General features: G+C 36.0%; 2 protein-coding genes across 2 annotated transcripts; one reads left to right on the top strand and one right to left on the bottom strand.

The window, feature by feature from the left end:
- The first annotated feature begins 682 nt into the window (after positions 1 to 682).
- On the top strand, positions 683 to 5173 carry LOC137933883 (ALA-interacting subunit 1-like). Its single transcript, XM_068777968.1, has 8 exons — positions 683 to 966; positions 1321 to 1379; positions 1466 to 1540; positions 1634 to 1750; positions 2172 to 2242; positions 2607 to 2907; positions 4527 to 4816; positions 4942 to 5173. Exons 1-8 carry the CDS (start codon positions 882 to 884, stop codon positions 4994 to 4996), a joined length of 1053 nt encoding a protein of 350 aa, XP_068634069.1. The 5' UTR covers positions 683 to 881; the 3' UTR covers positions 4997 to 5173.
- A 36-nt stretch (positions 5174 to 5209) lies between these two features.
- On the bottom strand, positions 5210 to 17446 carry LOC137933882 (uncharacterized). The gene is made up of 8 exons (XM_068777967.1): positions 17347 to 17446; positions 16420 to 16645; positions 16191 to 16325; positions 15670 to 15892; positions 13221 to 13407; positions 12892 to 13076; positions 6371 to 6508; positions 5210 to 5350 (listed from the first exon to the last, which is right to left on the bottom strand). Exons 1-8 carry the CDS (start codon positions 17432 to 17434, stop codon positions 5222 to 5224), a joined length of 1311 nt encoding a protein of 436 aa, XP_068634068.1. The 5' UTR covers positions 17435 to 17446; the 3' UTR covers positions 5210 to 5221.
- Between the last annotated feature and the right edge of the window lie 1137 nt (positions 17447 to 18583).

The following is an 18583-nucleotide window of genomic DNA, read 5'->3' as shown; positions in this document are numbered from 1 at the left end:
CCGTCAAAACACACAATTTTTTTTATTTTTTTTTAGTTGGCATCGAAGACATAGTGACCAGCCGGATGGACGGACGCAGTCAACCAATGGAAAAGTCGCTGAAATCATACGATGGCCCGGAGAGCTATCATTTCAGGTGGGCTCACAATCTAGACGAAATCTAATGCTGTTTTAATTGTTACCAGCTGCCGGCAACGCCAATGTTGCAAGCAAGTGACTCGGGAATCCACTCGGTACCCGAGAACCCGGGCCTAGGTTCCAGTAACAAGACTCATGACTCATGACTCATGAGTCGAATTTGAATTGATTTAGCCGAGCTACTAATCGACTCAAGTAAAAGTTCTCCAACCCGGACATAGAATTGGACACAAAATAAATAAATAAAACCTAAGTTAGGACTCGTTTAAGTGGGAAAATCTGATCCCTAATCCAACCCCTCCCCTCCCAAATCTGAGTTGACTCGTTAGAGTTGAGGTCTTCTCCGCGGGTCAGACGGTATAATTTTACACGTTTTTGTTTCGCGAGGAAGTTTTCGTAGTCCGCGGGCCACTCAAGAAGCATGGAGTGAAAAATAATTAATTATAAACAAATCAACCAACCGCGTGAGTGCTTTGTTTGACCCTTCGTCGGTCATGGCTTTCTCGAGGCGGGCAGCCGGCCTGAGGGACCACCTTCCTTCATATTTCCTCTTCCCTCTTCTCTTTGGTTTCGCTAGCCAAGCCAAGAGAAAAGAGACCACAGGAGGAAGAATAATTGGAAGAGCCCACCACCAAAGCCGTCTCTTCAGAATCTCCAAAACCCAGCACCGCTTTTGCTCACTGAAACAATCGATCGCTCCCGTCTGACTGCTCGAGCTTGAGGCTGTCTGCTTCCTCTCTTAGATGAATCCGACGGCGGCGTCGACGTCCGGCAGCAACGGATCCGTCGAGACATCGGCACCCAGAAGGAATTCTAAGAGGCCCAAGTGTAATTATCACCTTATATTGCTGCAAGTTACTGTGTTTTTGTTTTCTGGGCGTTCAGCATGTTTTTGTACTGGCTCTATTGTTTTCTTTCAGTAGTTATAAAGTTTCTAGATCTTGTCTGTAGATATCGTTTTGTGGATTTCGATTGTGTTGTCTTAATATTACAAAAAAATATGCTCCAGTGGTCTCAATTTTTTCTTTTCCCCCGCTCTTGTTTGTGCTAGCTTCTTTTAATTGGATTAAGTGTTCACATCTGGATTACTTGTTTACTGTAATCGCCACTCGGCCCTGCCGAATGGATTATCAAAACTGTTATCTTTATTTTATTTTGTTTTCGTTTTTCATTCTCTTTCAGATTCGAGATTCACCCAACAGGAACTCCCGGCTTGCAAGCCGATTCTTACACCACAGTGGGTAAGCTTGAATGGATACTGAGTATTAAATTGGAACCAATTTGGTGAGAAGACTGTTGATTACACAGACGCTTTGTTTTTTTGCAGGTGATCTCCACCTTTATTCTCATTAGCATAATCTTCATCCCCATTGGAGTTACTTCCCTGCTGGCATCTAGAGATGTATGTTCACGAGTCATATTCTTTGATTGTCTCAAGGTCTCTTACTTGCTTACTTGTTTTGTTTGGCTGGCTTACATGTTATTACATTTGTAGGTTGTGGAAATTGTTGATCGCTATGAGACACATTGCATACCACTGAATGCCAGGAATGATAAGCTTGCATATATTCAAAATCCATCAACAAACAAAAAATGCACAAGAAACATAACAGTAAGCTTCTCTTGCTCAGGTTTATGGGTTTTGTTCTTTCCTTTTTAAGTTAAAAGAAAGAATTTGAATGGCTCTAGCAAAGTGGTTTGCAATGAATTTGAATGATGTGTCACTGTTTTGTAGCTCTAGGGTTATTTGGACCACTAGTTGTTAAAATATTGGGACTGAAGTAGTAAAAGTGTTTGGAAAAATGGAACTTCAAAAATTAGTATGTAAACCAGAACCATCTCTCTTCAGATAAAACTCATGTTGGCCTCACAGCTTCCACTGAACAATATAGATGCAGGCTACAGAGCTAATTGTTAGCTAGAATTTTAAGTGGGTCTCTCTCCTATTAAACTATATAAGTCCACAGTGTCCACATGAACTCAGATTTTTTAGGTATTTTGTAAATAAACCATCTGATGAGCCAACCTTACAGGTACCAAAGCGTATGGAGAAGCCAATATATGTGTATTACCAACTTGATAACTTCTACCAGAACCACCGCAGGTATATATATCTTTTTGTTTCATAAGAGAACTTATTTTCATTCATGCTTATTATGACCCATTTAATATTGTTATCAAGAAAAACTAAAGCTAAAGATTTATTTCTTGAATTATAGAACATCCACAATTCTGCTAGGTGAATGAGTTTAGTATTGCAATGAATTTTCTCACCACCTTGCTGCTGATTTCTTAGCTCCACAACAGGAAAATTTCAATCCTTGTCAATATATATCAACTTGTTTAATAGTTAACCAACCCCCATCGAAGTTCCCTTCACCTATTTGTTTCTTGAGAATATGAAATGTATGCAGATTGCTATTCGTGTTTCTCAAGAGCCTAAATCATCTACCTCTAAACTGATCCAGGTATGTCAAGAGTCGTAATGATGAGCAGCTGCAGGATGACAGTAAAGCAAATACCACAAGTGGTTGTGATCCTGAGGATACTACTGGAAATGGATCCCCAATTGTTCCTTGTGGTCTAATTGCCTGGAGTTTATTCAATGACACTTACAGTTTCTCCCGCAATAATGAGAAACTAGCGGTGAACAAAAAGGATATCTCATGGAAAAGTGACAGGGAGAAAAAGTTTGGGTCTGATGTCTTTCCAAAGAACTTCCAAAATGGAACTCTGATAGGTGGTAAATCACTAGATCCAAACAAATCGGTAAGTCTTTCCTCTTCACATTTAGTTGAGATTTTTTCATGCAGTGATGCAATAATTGTTGTGTTTTATCCTCATTCTAATTTTAAATCTTTGGATTCCATTGGATGCCAACTGAGAAATATAGAAGAAAGAGAACTGGCAAATTTGTGCAGTTTAAGTAATAGATAGAAACAAAAGAAAGGTAGTCTACATGATAGAAAGTGCAATTTAAAAACAGTGTTCCTGTCCTCGTCCGAATTAATATGCTTAAGATTTACCTCTGACCTTCGTAAAAAAATAAAAAATAAAAAAATAAATAAAAAAGATTTACCTCTGACCATCCAGCTGTGGCTTAAATTATCAATTGTTATGCTATGTCGGTTACATAGATCATCAATTTTTTTCATCATTTGCTAGTTCCACCATTAGGTCATCCTTCTTCAAGCCATTCCTCATCACTTCCATCTGTGTTTTTTTTTTCTCTATCATCTCAGGTCCATCAACTGCAATCATCCGCTCCAGTACTTGATTTCCACTAAACACACTTTGAACAATCTTAAATTACTCTCTCTCTCTCTCTCTCTCTCTCTCTCTCTCATATGGACTATAAAGCCTGAGATAGTACTAACTCCAAAGTTCTGAGTATGGGAAAAATCTGGAAATTTATTCAAGCTGAAGAATTTAAAACACACTAATCGCCTCATATATTAAATGTTATTAGGTTTTGGTAGTATATCGAATAGAAAAGGGCTTATAAGTTTGACTTCAAATGCTAAAATGCTTCTTTAAATCATACATATACTCGTCTATTTCTCTATAATGCCTAAACTTATTCTGAGTCAATTTACATGTCAGGTGTTTGGTCTAGTGGTACTTAAGTTGTCATGAGGACAGTGAGTTTGATTCTCCTATATCCCAACTTCTAAAATGCATAATGCCAATTAAAAGAAAAGAAAAGAAAAGAAAAGAAAGAAACTTGAAGGAAAAAACATGTGGTACTAATTCTTAGAAATAATTTTCTTTCATTGTTTTTAGTAAATAAAAATGTTTTTGAAAATTTCATTAAGCGGATGATATAAAGCAGTGTCAGGAAGGGGCTAATATGTTGGGCATAGCTTTTTGAAAGCTCAATTGAAATTATAAATTATCATTTATAATTTTATAATAATGTTGTTTATTAGTCCTGACCCCACCCACTCCCACTATATCAATCAGGGGAAATCAACCTTTTGTTTGGCTTGGTCCGATTCTTATCAAGTATGTTGATAAACCAGAAAGGGCTTCTGTTTTTCAAGATTGTTAGCCTTACTTTTCTAGCAGGTCCAGCAAGACAGCAACTAGTGGAGTTGGGGTTAGGCATTTTTTTGGAGAGGGTTCTGCACTGATAATTTCCATTAAAAAATAGTTAATTTTCTGCCTTCTACATATAATGTTTGTTTAGTATAAGAATAAAAAAAATCATGTTAGATAATAGGTGATTCAGTTTGCAACTTATTTACATGCCTCTAAAAGTATGAGGACCCTGAAAGTTTCAATTTTTTTGGTAAAGTTTTTTCCATCCTTAATGCAAACTCAACAGTCTTGTTTTCGTCTAAGTTTCAAAAATATATGAGATCTGACTTGGAATTTTTGTGTGGCAGCTGAGTGAGCAAGAGGACCTTATTGTTTGGATGAGAACTGCAGCTCTCCCCACTTTCAGAAAGCTTTATGGGAAGATAGAGGTTGACCTTGAAGCAAATGATGTCTTGACAGTTGTATTGGAGAACAACTACAACACTTACAGTTTTGGCGGAAAGAAGAAGCTTGTGCTTTCAAACACAAGCTGGTTGGGAGGGAAGAATGATTTCCTTGGCATTGCTTATCTTACCGTGGGGGGATTGTGCTTCCTTCTAGCAATGGCCTTCACTGTTATATATCTGGTTAAGCCAAGGTTAGTTGCATAAAGACGGACTTTCTTACATCTATACGATTGTTCAATACTATTCATACCTTATATAGAAAGGTGTCTTCCGTTCATTAAATTATGTCTTTGATAATTTACTTTCTAACATGCAGGCGCCTTGGGGATCCAACATACTTGTCATGGAACAGAGCTCCTGGAGGCCGCTGAATGTTTTTTAAATAGTATGATTCTAAGCAAACTACTACACGTATTTGCATAATACTCAGACCCCCTCAGCCACCATGTTATTGTATTTTATAGGTGTTAGAAATTGCCCCGCTTGGGGAATATCTTTCTGCTAGAGTCATGCATTTGTAATTATAAAAGAGTGAGAAATTGCAAACTTCTCCATTCTTTCAATTGCATTGCCAATCTTTGCATCTTTTCTGATGTTCAGAGTACCCTTAACAAAATGTTGGTAAGATACGTGCCTTCAGGATATGATGGGTCTATGGGATGATCACAGGCAGCTCCTGAATGGCGTAGCACTGTAATTCTCTTCCTTGCCTTGGCCGCAGCACCCTACATGATGGATCTGACTTAGTACTTGACTATTTGAATAGCCTACACATTCACTGTATTGAAGATGGAAATTTATTACTTGAATAGGATTCTTGGGATACAAGAGTGCAGCTTGTTTACTTGTTTTTTTCAAAATGTTAGTTACACAGCACAATTCTCAATGAGACTAGAACTTGAAACCTCATATTAAAACATATTAGTGTAGCTGGAATTAGGGCCGTAAACAGATATGATTTAGATTGGATATAACAAGATCAGGATCTGATCATTTACCAGTATTCGAATCCAAAAATAAAATGTTCAGATCAGACTATTAGTTTACATCCAAATACTAACTGAATCCAACGACTTCAAATCAGATTGGGATCTATTCACAGCTCTAGTTGATAATAAGATGTTATTTGGGTGGTTGGTTTGAACCAAACCACACTTTAGGTGAATTCTTTAAATAGTTGGATAATTTTTTTAAAAAAATGTGAAGTTGAGGTAGATGAGGCAAGCCATCAGGCTCTTCTTTCTCCCCTTCCCCTTATTCTAATTTAAAATTTAAAATTACTGGAAGGGTAATATTGCTATCGTCATGTACCATTAAAAAATTATTGTTATTTCATGTGACTCTAATGGTTCGGTTACCTTTCACTAATGGGATTACGTATTTGGTCCACTAAATGTAGGTCATATTTTAAAACACCACTTCTAGAGGGCTACTACTTGGAACTATATAGCATACATGGGGCTGCATTTAAAACTTACCCTAAAAAAATTGGTCCAAGACTTGGAACAAAGAAATAAATTTAATTCAGACTTCAAGAAACTTTCTCGTTTATGTTTCAGAAATTGTGCATAAGAAATACCTAAAGAATCAGAAGTGAATCAGAGGTTTGGCAATTTGCGAGTGTATGCTACCAATTGATAGGATGGTCGGCACCATCCAGCACGGGTTAGAACTTGGATATTAAGCAAAATGACAGTAAATGGCTGGTAGAAAAACAAAGTAAGAAGTGGGTATCATTGACATACCTGAAGAATACGAAGGAACATTCCACTCTGTGTCATGGCTCCCGAACATGAACAAGTCATAAGAAGTCCGCCAGGCTTTGTAATTTGCATTGCTAAAGAATTTAAATTTCGATACATACCACTTGCATTTTGTAAAACCTAGAAAAACCATTTGAGAAAATAAGAAGCAGCTATCACAAATATCCACTGGGGGTGTCAATGGGAATATAAATGTATAAAAGAAAAGGAAGCAGACTCTCTGATATAAGCAGTTCTTCTCACAAATGCAGCATGTATCATTAACAACCTAGACTGCACCATTTGAAGGGCTTAGATTACACATAGCTCGAGTCAGAAACTCTTCCAGACAGCATACCCGGACATGAAACTGAATTGAAATAATCAGATGTTAACTGACAGAAATCTATGGATCAAATAGCGAATTAGGTCTCACTAAAATCTTTCGAGAGATTTTAAAGATTTTAAAACTTACCTCACTATTCTCTTGTATTTGGTCTCACATTCTGAGATCTGCAAATTCGGCAGCAGATGTGCTAGCCAAGTAGGGAGCGACCCTGCAATCTCTTCTTGTTAGGGATTTGCTCCATTTTCCCTTGTAATTTATCTCTTGTTAATATAAATACATCTTTATAAAAAAAAAATAGCTAATTAGGTCTTTGCCAAAATAGGTCAGTGCTTAAAGCAATATTTTGAGTAGGGAGTCCTTGGATTGCCCACTAAGAAATTTTATTGGCTAAAAGGATTTAAAATGACTATGTTGGTTTCAACATGACTATTGAGATAATTTTGATGATAACAAACACTTAGTTATTATTAATGTGAAATAAATATAGCTTACTTCTCAAAAAGCCCCAAGGGAAATTTTTGATAGTCTATCTATTCTACTAGTAGAGGATCAACCGAATGACTAATACAAAAGCAATGCAAACAACTCATGTAAAAATCACACTGCCTGAATGGTCGAGCAATATCGTTTGAATAATCAAGAAAACTCAGCTTTGCGAACAAGGTAGAGCCATCCGATTGGACAAAGAAGAAAAACTTGGTTAAAGTTTGTTTGCCCATACGCCCAAATGGTGAACCCAACGAAGGTGATAAAAGAAATGAAGAAAAAAAAGCCATGTGAAGGTCTTCTGACCCACCTATCCCCTTCCAAATGACATGAAAGAGAAAATGTGTTATAAGTATCTGTTTGGTCATTCGACCAACAACATTGAAGAAGAAAGAAATAGTTTAACTCTGTCCAACTGATAGGAGAGATAAAAGGTTCTACTTGGAATTGTTTGCCCAGGCAATAGGGTGACCAAGTAAAAAAAACCGAACAATCAGACTAGAAGAAAAGGGACATCCAATTGAGTCCATTTGATCGGCCACAATCATCCTAACGACATGTTCCAAGAAAGTGTAGAACGAGGTTGAAGGCTTCAATTTGGCCAAAATAAGTATACGAAATCCGTAAGTGACCTATCTAAAATGAGATTTGCAAAGGACAAAACGTCCATTTCCCAGTTCAATAGTTCGATTTTGAACATTGAGAACTATTTTATTTAAATCGTTTTTGCCCCAAAATTTCTCTCTCGACTCCTAAGGCTTCCATGATCACTCCATAAAACACTCATTCTTTGAGATCGAATTTGGAGGTTGAATTTGAATTTTTGAAAAGCCAACTGCCTAAGAGCTAAGTATTTTTTATCTTCTACTTTGAAATCTTCACTTAGCATCTCTTATGCTAAAATCGTTGCACTCATACTTTGACATCATAATATTCATTTTAGCATTTACATTTAAAGGGGCTTTTACAAAGGCTTTCATTATTTGGGGATGTTTTTTTCAAAATTCAAGCATCTTCAAGCTTATACTTTGAAAATAATTTATTGAGCTTGGTTGAGCAAAACTGAACTTAAGCTTCTCTATTTTGAAATCAAAGATAGTCTATTAAGATCACTGCTAATGATCCTATAGTAAAATCAGCTTTAAATTAAGTTGTATTAAGTGTTTTCCCCACATTTCAAAACTAATACAATTTTTATCTTGAGTTTGATTATAAAATTTGTTTAATCTAGGACCTACTGAGTTGCTATAATTGATAAGGTATATAGGATTGGCGTACCTATCTGTTTGTAATTGAATTACGAAACCTAAATATTGAGAGGCTTTTATATTGTGCTAAAGCATAAACAAGTAACCTTTGCAAAGCTGGTTAAGCCTTGTGTAGGCAAAACCATCCTTTATCAGAATTTAATTGAGAGTAGCATATGTGGTTGTGAATTAGCTATTGTGAAAACCTTTTGTGGGTCTAAACTGAGTTGCTTAGTTGGCAACAACATTTCTAAGGTAAAAGACTAGTAAGCCTTGCTGCTTCTACTGTGAGCCCTAAGTCCTTGTGTTAGCAACCGGTGCTAAAAATCTTTTTATGAGTGATGTGCCCAGTGAGTTGCTTCTGCAAAACCTTGTGTCAGTCTAGACTTTTGTACCTAATTAGCAGCAAAAAAATCCCTTTTTGTGTCTCGGTTGTGCGTCTAGATTGCTGCTATAAATCCAAGCGTGTTGGTTGTAGTGGTCAATTGAGTAGCATAAGTCTCTATTTGAGTGATATTATAATTGGCATTAGATGCAATTTTCTAAAAGTGTTATTTGACAACCTAAACATAGTACTAGAACCCTGAGGTACAAAATACCTTGGGAGTGGATTAACAATCTAAGATAGGATCATAAACTACTATAAAAATTCTATGTTCATTGTGGATTTGAATGTTTGATTATGCACCTTTAATTGCGAAATTGATTTAGCACATTAAATAGCTATTAAGTTTGTGAACACATAAAATTAAGATGATAATTTAAAAGAAGTCAAATTTATCAATAAAAAAATAAAAACCTATTTACCCTCCTCTAGGTTTGCTCATCACCGAACCTGACAAGTAATATTGGAGCTAGTGTATTCTGGAAACATGGTTTCAGGTTGAGAATCATAGATTCTAATGGAGAATTAGGTTACTCGCACCTTAACCTTGATTGCCTTAGGAGAACATAGATATGGCAACATCAACATGTGAAAGTATTATATTCTTGGAGGACCATGGTGCCTTTACTTTCCAATGTTTGGTGAGACTCAACATCAATATTGACATATACAATGAAAGTATTCCTTCAATTTGAGAGCATAGATATATGGAAATTCTTATGCCATAGACCTCATCTCCCATCCCAAAAAATGAATGGTAACCAATGAAGTAGTCGATCAAGTTCCATCCTACAAATCAACAAAAAAAATCTGGGACAAACTAGAGTGTAACTCTAGGAAGAGTGCATGGGTAGTTCATCTTATACAAAGTGTTCATTTGACCACATGCGCATGATCAGGGACATCATCTCATATGACGATGATGACGAGTGAGAATGATATGACTTGACTTGAGAGAACTATTATCCTTGACAGATAAGTCAAGAATTGCATTTAGGAGGAAAGCCCAAGAGAACATAAACGTGGGTTTCCAAACCACGTTTAGGAGAAAAGCCCATGTTTATGCTCTTGGGCTTTTTTTTATCTTTCTCCAAGACTTTTCTAACAGGTGTTCTCTTGGAAATGAAACAAAGTGTTGAAACAAACATGGCAAGGACCACGAGTAATTCCTCTCATAATGATTCATGCCACTATTATGGATGCAATGAACTCTATGCATTTGAATGCTTAGCTAGAAACTCATAGCTTAAGAGGATGAAGGAAGTTTGAAGACCCAAGAGTAGCCAAACTTGCATTAAATATTAAGAACTGTTGGATCCAAACCAAATTGGGCACCCAAGATCACTTGACTACATTGAATGGAAAATGTGTCTCAAACTTAAGGTAAAAGAAATAATTTTGAAATCTTTTACTAGCTTGAGGTGTTTGACTTGTGAAAAATCTGAAGGGACAAACAAGTCAATTTAAGAGACATTTACTAGCCCTATATGCCTTAGACCATGTAGACTTTGGAATTAGTTAATCTTCCCCCAATAATGTATATGATTTCTCCTTTACTCTGATTTGCACAACCAAATTTATAAGAAATTGAAAATGGAAAATCACAATAGAGATCCTTGAAGGACTCATCTACTCCATAATGAATAGCATCTCTGAGCTCAAAGCTTAGCACTCTTAATTTGAAACTCTTTAAGCTTGAAAATTTCGACTAATGGGATGATGGTCATCTTAGAGACAACTATCACAAGTTTGACATAAACACTCAAATTTTAAAATCAACTAAACACTAGCTTGATAGTTATTTGAGTGGAATTGTGCTTATTTTGAAATTATCATATTCCACGTAAATAGTTGTGTATATAGCACTAGGTTTCAATTGTGCATAATTTTGAAAAAATTGTGAAATGGAATGAAACCATATGCTTGATTAGTTAAATTTGTTTGTGTGCTTATTGACATTGTACTTTAATTTTCATATCCTTTGTCAAAAGTTGAAATCATACGAATAGTCCTTTCCTCAACAAAGTAAACCTAACTTAACTAGGCTAAGTCACTCAATTAGTTTGCCTATGTACATGGCATATGTAAAATTTTGAGGTAGGCAAACATGAGTAGAAAATTTCCACCTGTCCAAGTCTTGGTAATTTGTTGTGTAAAAACCACATAAGTTTGATAATTAACACATGGGTAAAAATCATTTGGGGAAAACCGTTTGGTATGACTAAAAGAATATAAAGTTTGAGATAAGAATCAGCCAAAACTAATTGTCCAAAGTATCCAAGCCTTTTAAGATATGTAAATCTATATTAGGGCTCAAAATGGTTCATTTTAAAAATATGACACAAGGTATGATAATTTTGGTGCATGCATTCAATATGATCTTCTATTTCAAAACCTAAAAAGAGCAATAGTTATTCTCCCATGGCTGGACATTAAAAGGGCTTGAAATCAGGATGCCTAATGATAAGAAAATAATTTAGAACCCAAGTTAGGACTTGAGACCTTAAAAGTCATAGGTTCATTAACTATTCACACCTAAGTAGGGTAATGAAAAGATAATTAAGCCTCTTAAGATAACATTTTTTTATGAGTGAAAAATGCTCATGCATACACCAAGATCAAGCTTAGTATAAGAAAAGGATTCTTAGAAATGTCTGGAATAGGCAAAGTGCACTAGCATGTCCCTTAGCTTCACCTTGTTGATAAAAGCTAAATACTCCAAGTGGATCAATGAGCCAAAAAGATGCTCATATACATGATAAGCATACATATCTTTGATAGTCATGCTTTGAAACCAACTGTACTTATAGTATGACTCATAGGCAAGGTCTTGAGTATCTGATCTCATGGCAGAACCAATCAATTGTGCCCATATTGTGAAATCCATGATCTAACTTTATCTATGATTCCTAAATTCTAATACTCACCCTTGAATTTTGACATAATTTAAGGGTAGCTCAAACGAAAATCACCTTTTGGATGAAGAATAAAAGACTTAGACTCACGCTGAATGTTGGGCGCACTCTTATACTTTGTAGGTGGTGGGTCTAGGCATTACTCTGGCATAATGAAAAAACAATAAATTGAAGAAATACTAGAGGAAGTGATAGTGCAACACTCTACTTCACTATAGAAGCTTTGGATAGAAGAAGGCACCAATGCAAAACTATTTTTAACCGAGTTTCTAAAGAGATTAATAAGGACTTTTCTTATTAAATCAATAATGAGGTTAACCTTTTTTTCGAAAAACTAAGGGATACTGTAACGGTAGAATTGGAAAAATAACAAACAAGATGGACTAAGTATGAAGTGAAAGAATTCTAGGGGTGAGCATAATTTTTGGAGATAACGATGCGGAAGATATGCAATAGATGCAGACAAGTAAGCCAACATTAGAGAGGAGACCCCAGGCCAAATTGCCTCATGCGATGTTCCTTCAAAACCAAATTAATAAATGTCAACATGGACTGCTTAAGTCTAACATAAAACTCTCTGATTAAACGGAAAATATATCTAAATAAGTAGGACTCTATGAGAAAAAGAAACTCAATTAACGTCAATGCATGGGGAAGTAATAGGAGAAAAAATAGGAAAAATGAGAGATTTTTGACAAAACTGACCTTTGCTACTTCAACTCGTGTAGCCTCCTAGTAAGCCACAAAAAATTCTTTGTGGATCTAGGTTTCGTGCCTAGTTAGTTGTTATGAACTTGTGTTAGGGTGAGCTTATGTAAGTTATTTGTTGTGGTTAGTAGAGTAGCATAAGTCCCTATGTGGCAACATTGTAATTGGCCTTAGATTCAATCTGCTATAGGTGCACAACACCATGGGAGTGAATTAACAATCCAAAACACTAAAAGTTTTGTGTTCTTCGTGGATTTGAATGTTTTGTATGCACATTAAATAAGAATCAAGATTGTGAACACACATGAGAAAAAGATAATAATTAAAAAGAGGCCAAATTTATCAAAAAAAGTAAACAAACCTATACATACCCCTTCTAGATTTGTTCCTCACCGGAGTTAATAAAATTATCACCTAAGAAAGAAATACTATACCTTTTTCCGAGGAGCTAGTTTTGGTGGATCTAAGATAACCAAATCCCAGGTCTCCTGCTTGGATGCAGCACCCTTCATGAACTCAGTTGCATCGTCTCTTAAAAAAGAAACCTTTTCTGGATCCAAATTGTTAAGTAATACATTTTCTCTTGCAAGCTCTATGGCTGACAATGAGGAATCAATACCTATGAGACAATCAGTGAAGTCAACTAAATGATAATTGATATAGATATGTAAGCTTATCCAAAAATTGAATGAGAACAACTAGGAGTTTGGAACAATTCAGAATGATTTTTTATGTTATTTCTTTTCCATGTCCATTTGTTTACCTATGACATTTGTAGCACCACCTCGAGCAGCATTTAGAGCAAACCCACCACTATAACAACAAATGTCAAGAACTCTTTGACCCTTTGAGAGTGTAGATAGAAATTGCCTGTTTTCTCGTTGGTCCGCATAAAATCCTGTCTTCTGACCATCTAACAATACTTTGTAATAGATCCCATTTTCCATAACCTAGCACAGAGATAAATAGAAAGACAAGAATTTTTGTCAACAAATCAAGGAGTGTGTACACCAAACATAGATAATTCAAATGTTTTACATAATGATGAAATGGACTGAGTGGGTTGTAGGCTAGATATTTTTTTAGCATAAAGATGCTGATGAAACTTCTCCAAGATTTAGCAAATACATGCTCTAAGACTTGTAAACACAAATTCAAACATAATACCCAATATTGCTCATCTTCAGGTGTTTGGGGTAGTAAAATGCAGATTAAACTTCTCTAGCTTTCAATAATCCATATTGTATCATTATTTTTTTAAAACAATGAGAAAGAAATCAATAAAATGAAAACGATACACAAAACTCCCTTGGGGAGCAAGACATACAAAAAATATCGCTAAAATACATGCAAAAGGATCAAATAGTAGAATACAATATACAGAGATGGAGGCTAAACAATTGAAAATGTGATACCAACAACAGTATATTCATGGGAAGGAATCGACAATCCAATTTATGTTTCCAGGTGTGTGAGTCCAGTTGACAATCAGGGGGTATGTCTTCTATCTTGTGAAGGATTTGCCTGAAGCACCATGGGAAGATATCTTTCCCAAAAGCCAACAAATGACGTTAGCTATGTCTCTTTCCACAAAGCATCAGCCCATGTTGGACTCGTTGAAGTTCCTCACATTTTCTTTCTTTCATGTGCATCAGAGACTCTGGCAACAATAAGCATCCTAAGGTTTTTGGCCAACTTACCAACTAGAAAAGCCTCCAACAACTCGGGGATGTTGGTGCATGCGGGGACTCAAATCAAATTCCAACCTCCAAAAAGAGGCAAACTTGAATCTGTAGGGGCAACGGAGTAAGGATGATAGATGATCTCATCCTCTACATTGATAAGCTTGCAAATTTTCAGTATTTCTACCTTGTAGATTAAACTGATCCAAAGCCGGAGTCTTACCTTTTGCAGTAGAAAAGGAATCAATGATCTGTGGAGGCACTGGAGTACTGTACGAATATGCTTGGGTCCTAGGCAATCAAGTAGGTGCACTGGTAGGTATTATTAGTATATGACTCATAAGAACATTTCAAGAGCATGAGATGGTGCCAGCTCCTCTAACAAAAGCACTTTCAAAAAGGGAATGGAAACTACTTGCCTCAGAGACCTTGTTATCAAGCACCATGTCCCAAATTAAAGTCCCAAGACCAATGATTTCCATTATGCAGGATAGACTTTGGACCAAAGTTCAAGGGCCTCTGAAAATTATAGAAAGCTTAAACCAAAGCACATCCAGCAAAAGCTTGCTACAAATCCACAGTAAATGTGGGTCTAGAATTAATGAATAACAGGATGAGTCTAGAAAAGGAATTCAAAAGGCTTGAGAGATAGGATCAAGTTAGAGAATCAGGAGTATCTGTATTTTAAGTCACTGTTTATTATTTTTTATAACTTTTGTTAAAGTACTATAGTGCCCTCACTTTAAGCTGTTAAGTGAAGGGTAAAACTGTCATTGGAACTTTAAAACGATTAGGGATCGAGCAATTTGATTTTAAGTTCGTAAACCATTATTTTTTCTCTCTCGTGATCTGTTCGCTCTCACGACTTCTCTCTTTTTTATTTCTTCCATATTTCTCTTCTATCTCTTCTCTAACCTCTAGAACAGTAACTCTTTTCTCCTTATCATTTTTTACCAGAGTATTAATGAACATTGGATTCTTATAAGCTTCAACAGGCAGGAAGCAGGAAACCAAATATGTACATTCTATAATCTAAATATTGCCTTAGATCCAGGAATCCATAAATTTAAAAACAGATCCTGAGATGGCAACTATGAATATATACTTTTAAACACATGCTATAGGACAAGATTTTGGTAAAAGCTACAAAAAAATTCTAATTTCAACAAGGTCATCATTATCTGTAGGCTTTCTGGAAAATAGATAAATTGGTGGCACTGCCAATAAAATTCATACAGCTATGGTTTGCATTGCCTTCTGAATCCTTACCAAAAAGATAAATTGGTGGCACAACCAATAAAATTCATATATCACTGACATGCACGGCTTTCTGTATTCAAACCACACCATTTTTTCTACTAAAGACATGGTGATGGTGGATCAGCAAGTCTTGAGAAAGATCACATGTAAAACATAGAAACTACATAACATAAGAACTCTCCCAAGTAGGAAATTTTGAAGGGCTGTATACTTCCATAACGGCTGAGTTCTTTGAGTAATAAACTGATAAGTCAGTCAAGATTTTTCTACCTTTACACTCTCAGAATATGGAGATGAATTTGACTCTCTTGCATCTGCCACATCCAGTCCTTCTTCCTTCAATATATCAATAGATGGCCTCCATTTTATTTGAGTTATTGCCTTATGTATACTGACATTAAATTCTACTTCTGATTTGTACTTCTCAACCCAAGCAGCAGAAGATGCTATTACCGCTGTGTTACCAAAAATATCAATAATTAGGCCAGACAGCCTGCCATGGGAAGGTGAAGAGAAGGTTAAAATGTATACAGAATTGTTGTAACAGAAGTTGGAGAAAAAAGAAATCTTTGACTTGAACCGAAGAAAAATTAAATAGGTTCCCTTTACCAACACACTTGTAAACCACATATAAGTTGCCTTATCACGCAATCCAATGACTTAAAGTAATTTACACACTCCAACCAACTACTCTGCATCCATCTACTCCCTAACATTAGCATGTGAACCGGAAAACTTTATGACATGCTTTACTACTGTAATTTCTCTAATTCTCTGCTTAGGGGGCATGCCTGTCTCCTTCACTGTTAACAAGTCGATATGCATTTGTACAGACAGAAGGGAGATCCAGTCGCCTCCTTAATTCAATGGCTGCTGTTATTCTTTTCTCCAGCAGTTTCTCCATGTTAAGGGCACAAGATGGATCACTGAAACCAAGTACCAGATAAAGAAAAAAGTTAAAAATATTAAAATAATGAGAAAAAAAATACCAGGAAAACCGCTGTAAATAATAATACTAACCTTGCTGCTTCATCTTCCATTTGCATGAGTCTCACACAGAACATAGAGACAGAGTTGTACAAGCCCCACCCAATTGGCTTTTCCGTACCATCTGCAACTAGAACTACATCTCCAGTTTTAGGTGGAGGTCTACCAATTATTCTATCAACTGCACCACTGTAGACCATTGGACTCCCATCTCGAAAGAGTTGTGTTTTCCCCTTCTTAAGGACAACCTTCGCAACCCCTGAAAGGCCAAGTAACAAGTGAACATAAGAACTTTTTTTTGCAGCATGCATAGAAAATCGTTTGAGTAGTCAAGTCACATAAGATAATGGATGATTATTTCTTCTTAGATAATCTCAGGTCACACAATTGCTCTATTTCTTCTCTGGCAATATCACTTCCATAAATCGGTTCAAAATAGTTTTTGAAGGCCTCAAATACAGAACATAAGTCTAAGGCACCGGAGCTTTCATTTTATAGTAAGGTCTTATCATCCCAGTCCATATGCTAGTTTTTTATCCTTCTTACATGATAAGAAATGGAACTACAACGTGCCACAACAATCCAGTATGAACAATATGTTTTCCGAGTTCTCGAGCGTGAAGGACATTACCACTTCGAAGAACTAGTGGATAACATCAAGCACAATGAACATAGAACCATACAATTCTGTGCATTATTGCAAGCAGAAAACGTAGTGACTGAATTGCAACTGATAGACTGAGTTTTCTGGAAATGTATCTCGTCATTTGTTTCACCAAAACAATAGAACTTGCATACATTATACTGCAAAAAAATGATACTGAGATTTTGTAGCAGACCGGCATTTCCAAAAAAGAATGTGCTTTGTTGTCTCAAAAGAAGATAATTTGAGTATACGGAACCGAAGAGGTCCAAGAGTTAAAATTGGAATGAAGATTACAAGGAAATTTAAGAGAGAACCTTTGCGATTGCTTGTAACTTCGTGCAACGAAGCGTAACAGTGAGAGAATGGAGAGGGGGATTTGATGAGACGGGCAGAAAGTTGCATATTTGAGGCAGAGTTTATCCATTCAGCAAACTGTGCGAAGTCGAGAGACTTTGTCCCAAGGAAGGGCAAAAACGGGAGTACAAACACCAGAGAAGCTTTAGGGCTGTAAGCGGATCCGATCCGGATAAACTGATAATATCCGATAATATCTGATTTTCCATTCTTCAGCTCACATGAAGGATTGTCACGTAAGAAAAAATCTATGAGGGGAATCTAGCTAGGTGTGGCATTGAGCCAAGCCGAGCCCGAACCTGCCTAGTTCGAGCCGAGCTTGATTTAAATATTTCGAGTTTTAATTTTGAATATCTCAATTTTAAATATATACTTTATTTTTTAATATATAACTTATTTTTTAAATATGCCTCTATTTCAATAAAAAAACATCGGGTTTGAATATATTATTAGTTTTGAAACCGAAGTACAAGCTAAATTTTTTCTTTCCCAAATTCATTTTAGCAGTGCTAAAAACTTTCTATATTTTTGCACCCGATAATTTACATTATTTTTTGACATATCTTTTTATTAACTATTTGCAATGTTGCACATTATGTCATTTTATTATATCCAAACCCCAAAAGCAATTGTGTAGAAAAGGGGTAAAAAAGAAAATAAAAGAAAACACCTTCTAACTTGTGGGCCCCGTCCCGAGTTGGGAACAAAATAATTTCTCCTCCAAGTCATCCTCCCTTGTTAATCATCCACAATCTTCAATACTTGCTGCAAATTAACCTCTCCTTCATCCATACCCCCTCCAACATAAAGAGGAAAGTCAATAAGGGGAAATCTGAAGAAGAATTAAGATTGACTTGAACATTAATCCAAATTTTATCATCAACTGTTTACTCGATCCACTTTAGATCCGTTAATAAGATTAAGGGAACAGATAATCTCATCATAATATAAAACTCTTTAAAACTCATATAAATCATTAATCATTTTCACACAGATCAACTTCACCCTCTCCATCGTGAAAGCAACTATGCCAACCTATTCATCACACCATGACCTCTTCCTCTATGATGTGCTGACCTAGGTTGACCCTAATTCATATTTTGATGATAATAAAACTTATCTGTAATTGTGTCAATATTTAAAACTCAAACATTCAGATGCATTACCTTCAATGAACACAATATCAAGGTCTATAGC

This window comes from Aristolochia californica, unplaced genomic scaffold (assembly GCF_029961685.1).
Source record: "Aristolochia californica isolate CCGP_79_NKW_82.1479 unplaced genomic scaffold, dmAriCali1.0.hap1 SCAF_6, whole genome shotgun sequence".
Classification (NCBI taxonomy): domain Eukaryota; kingdom Viridiplantae; phylum Streptophyta; class Magnoliopsida; order Piperales; family Aristolochiaceae; genus Aristolochia; species Aristolochia californica.
This window is presented reverse-complemented; position numbering and strand designations above follow the sequence as displayed.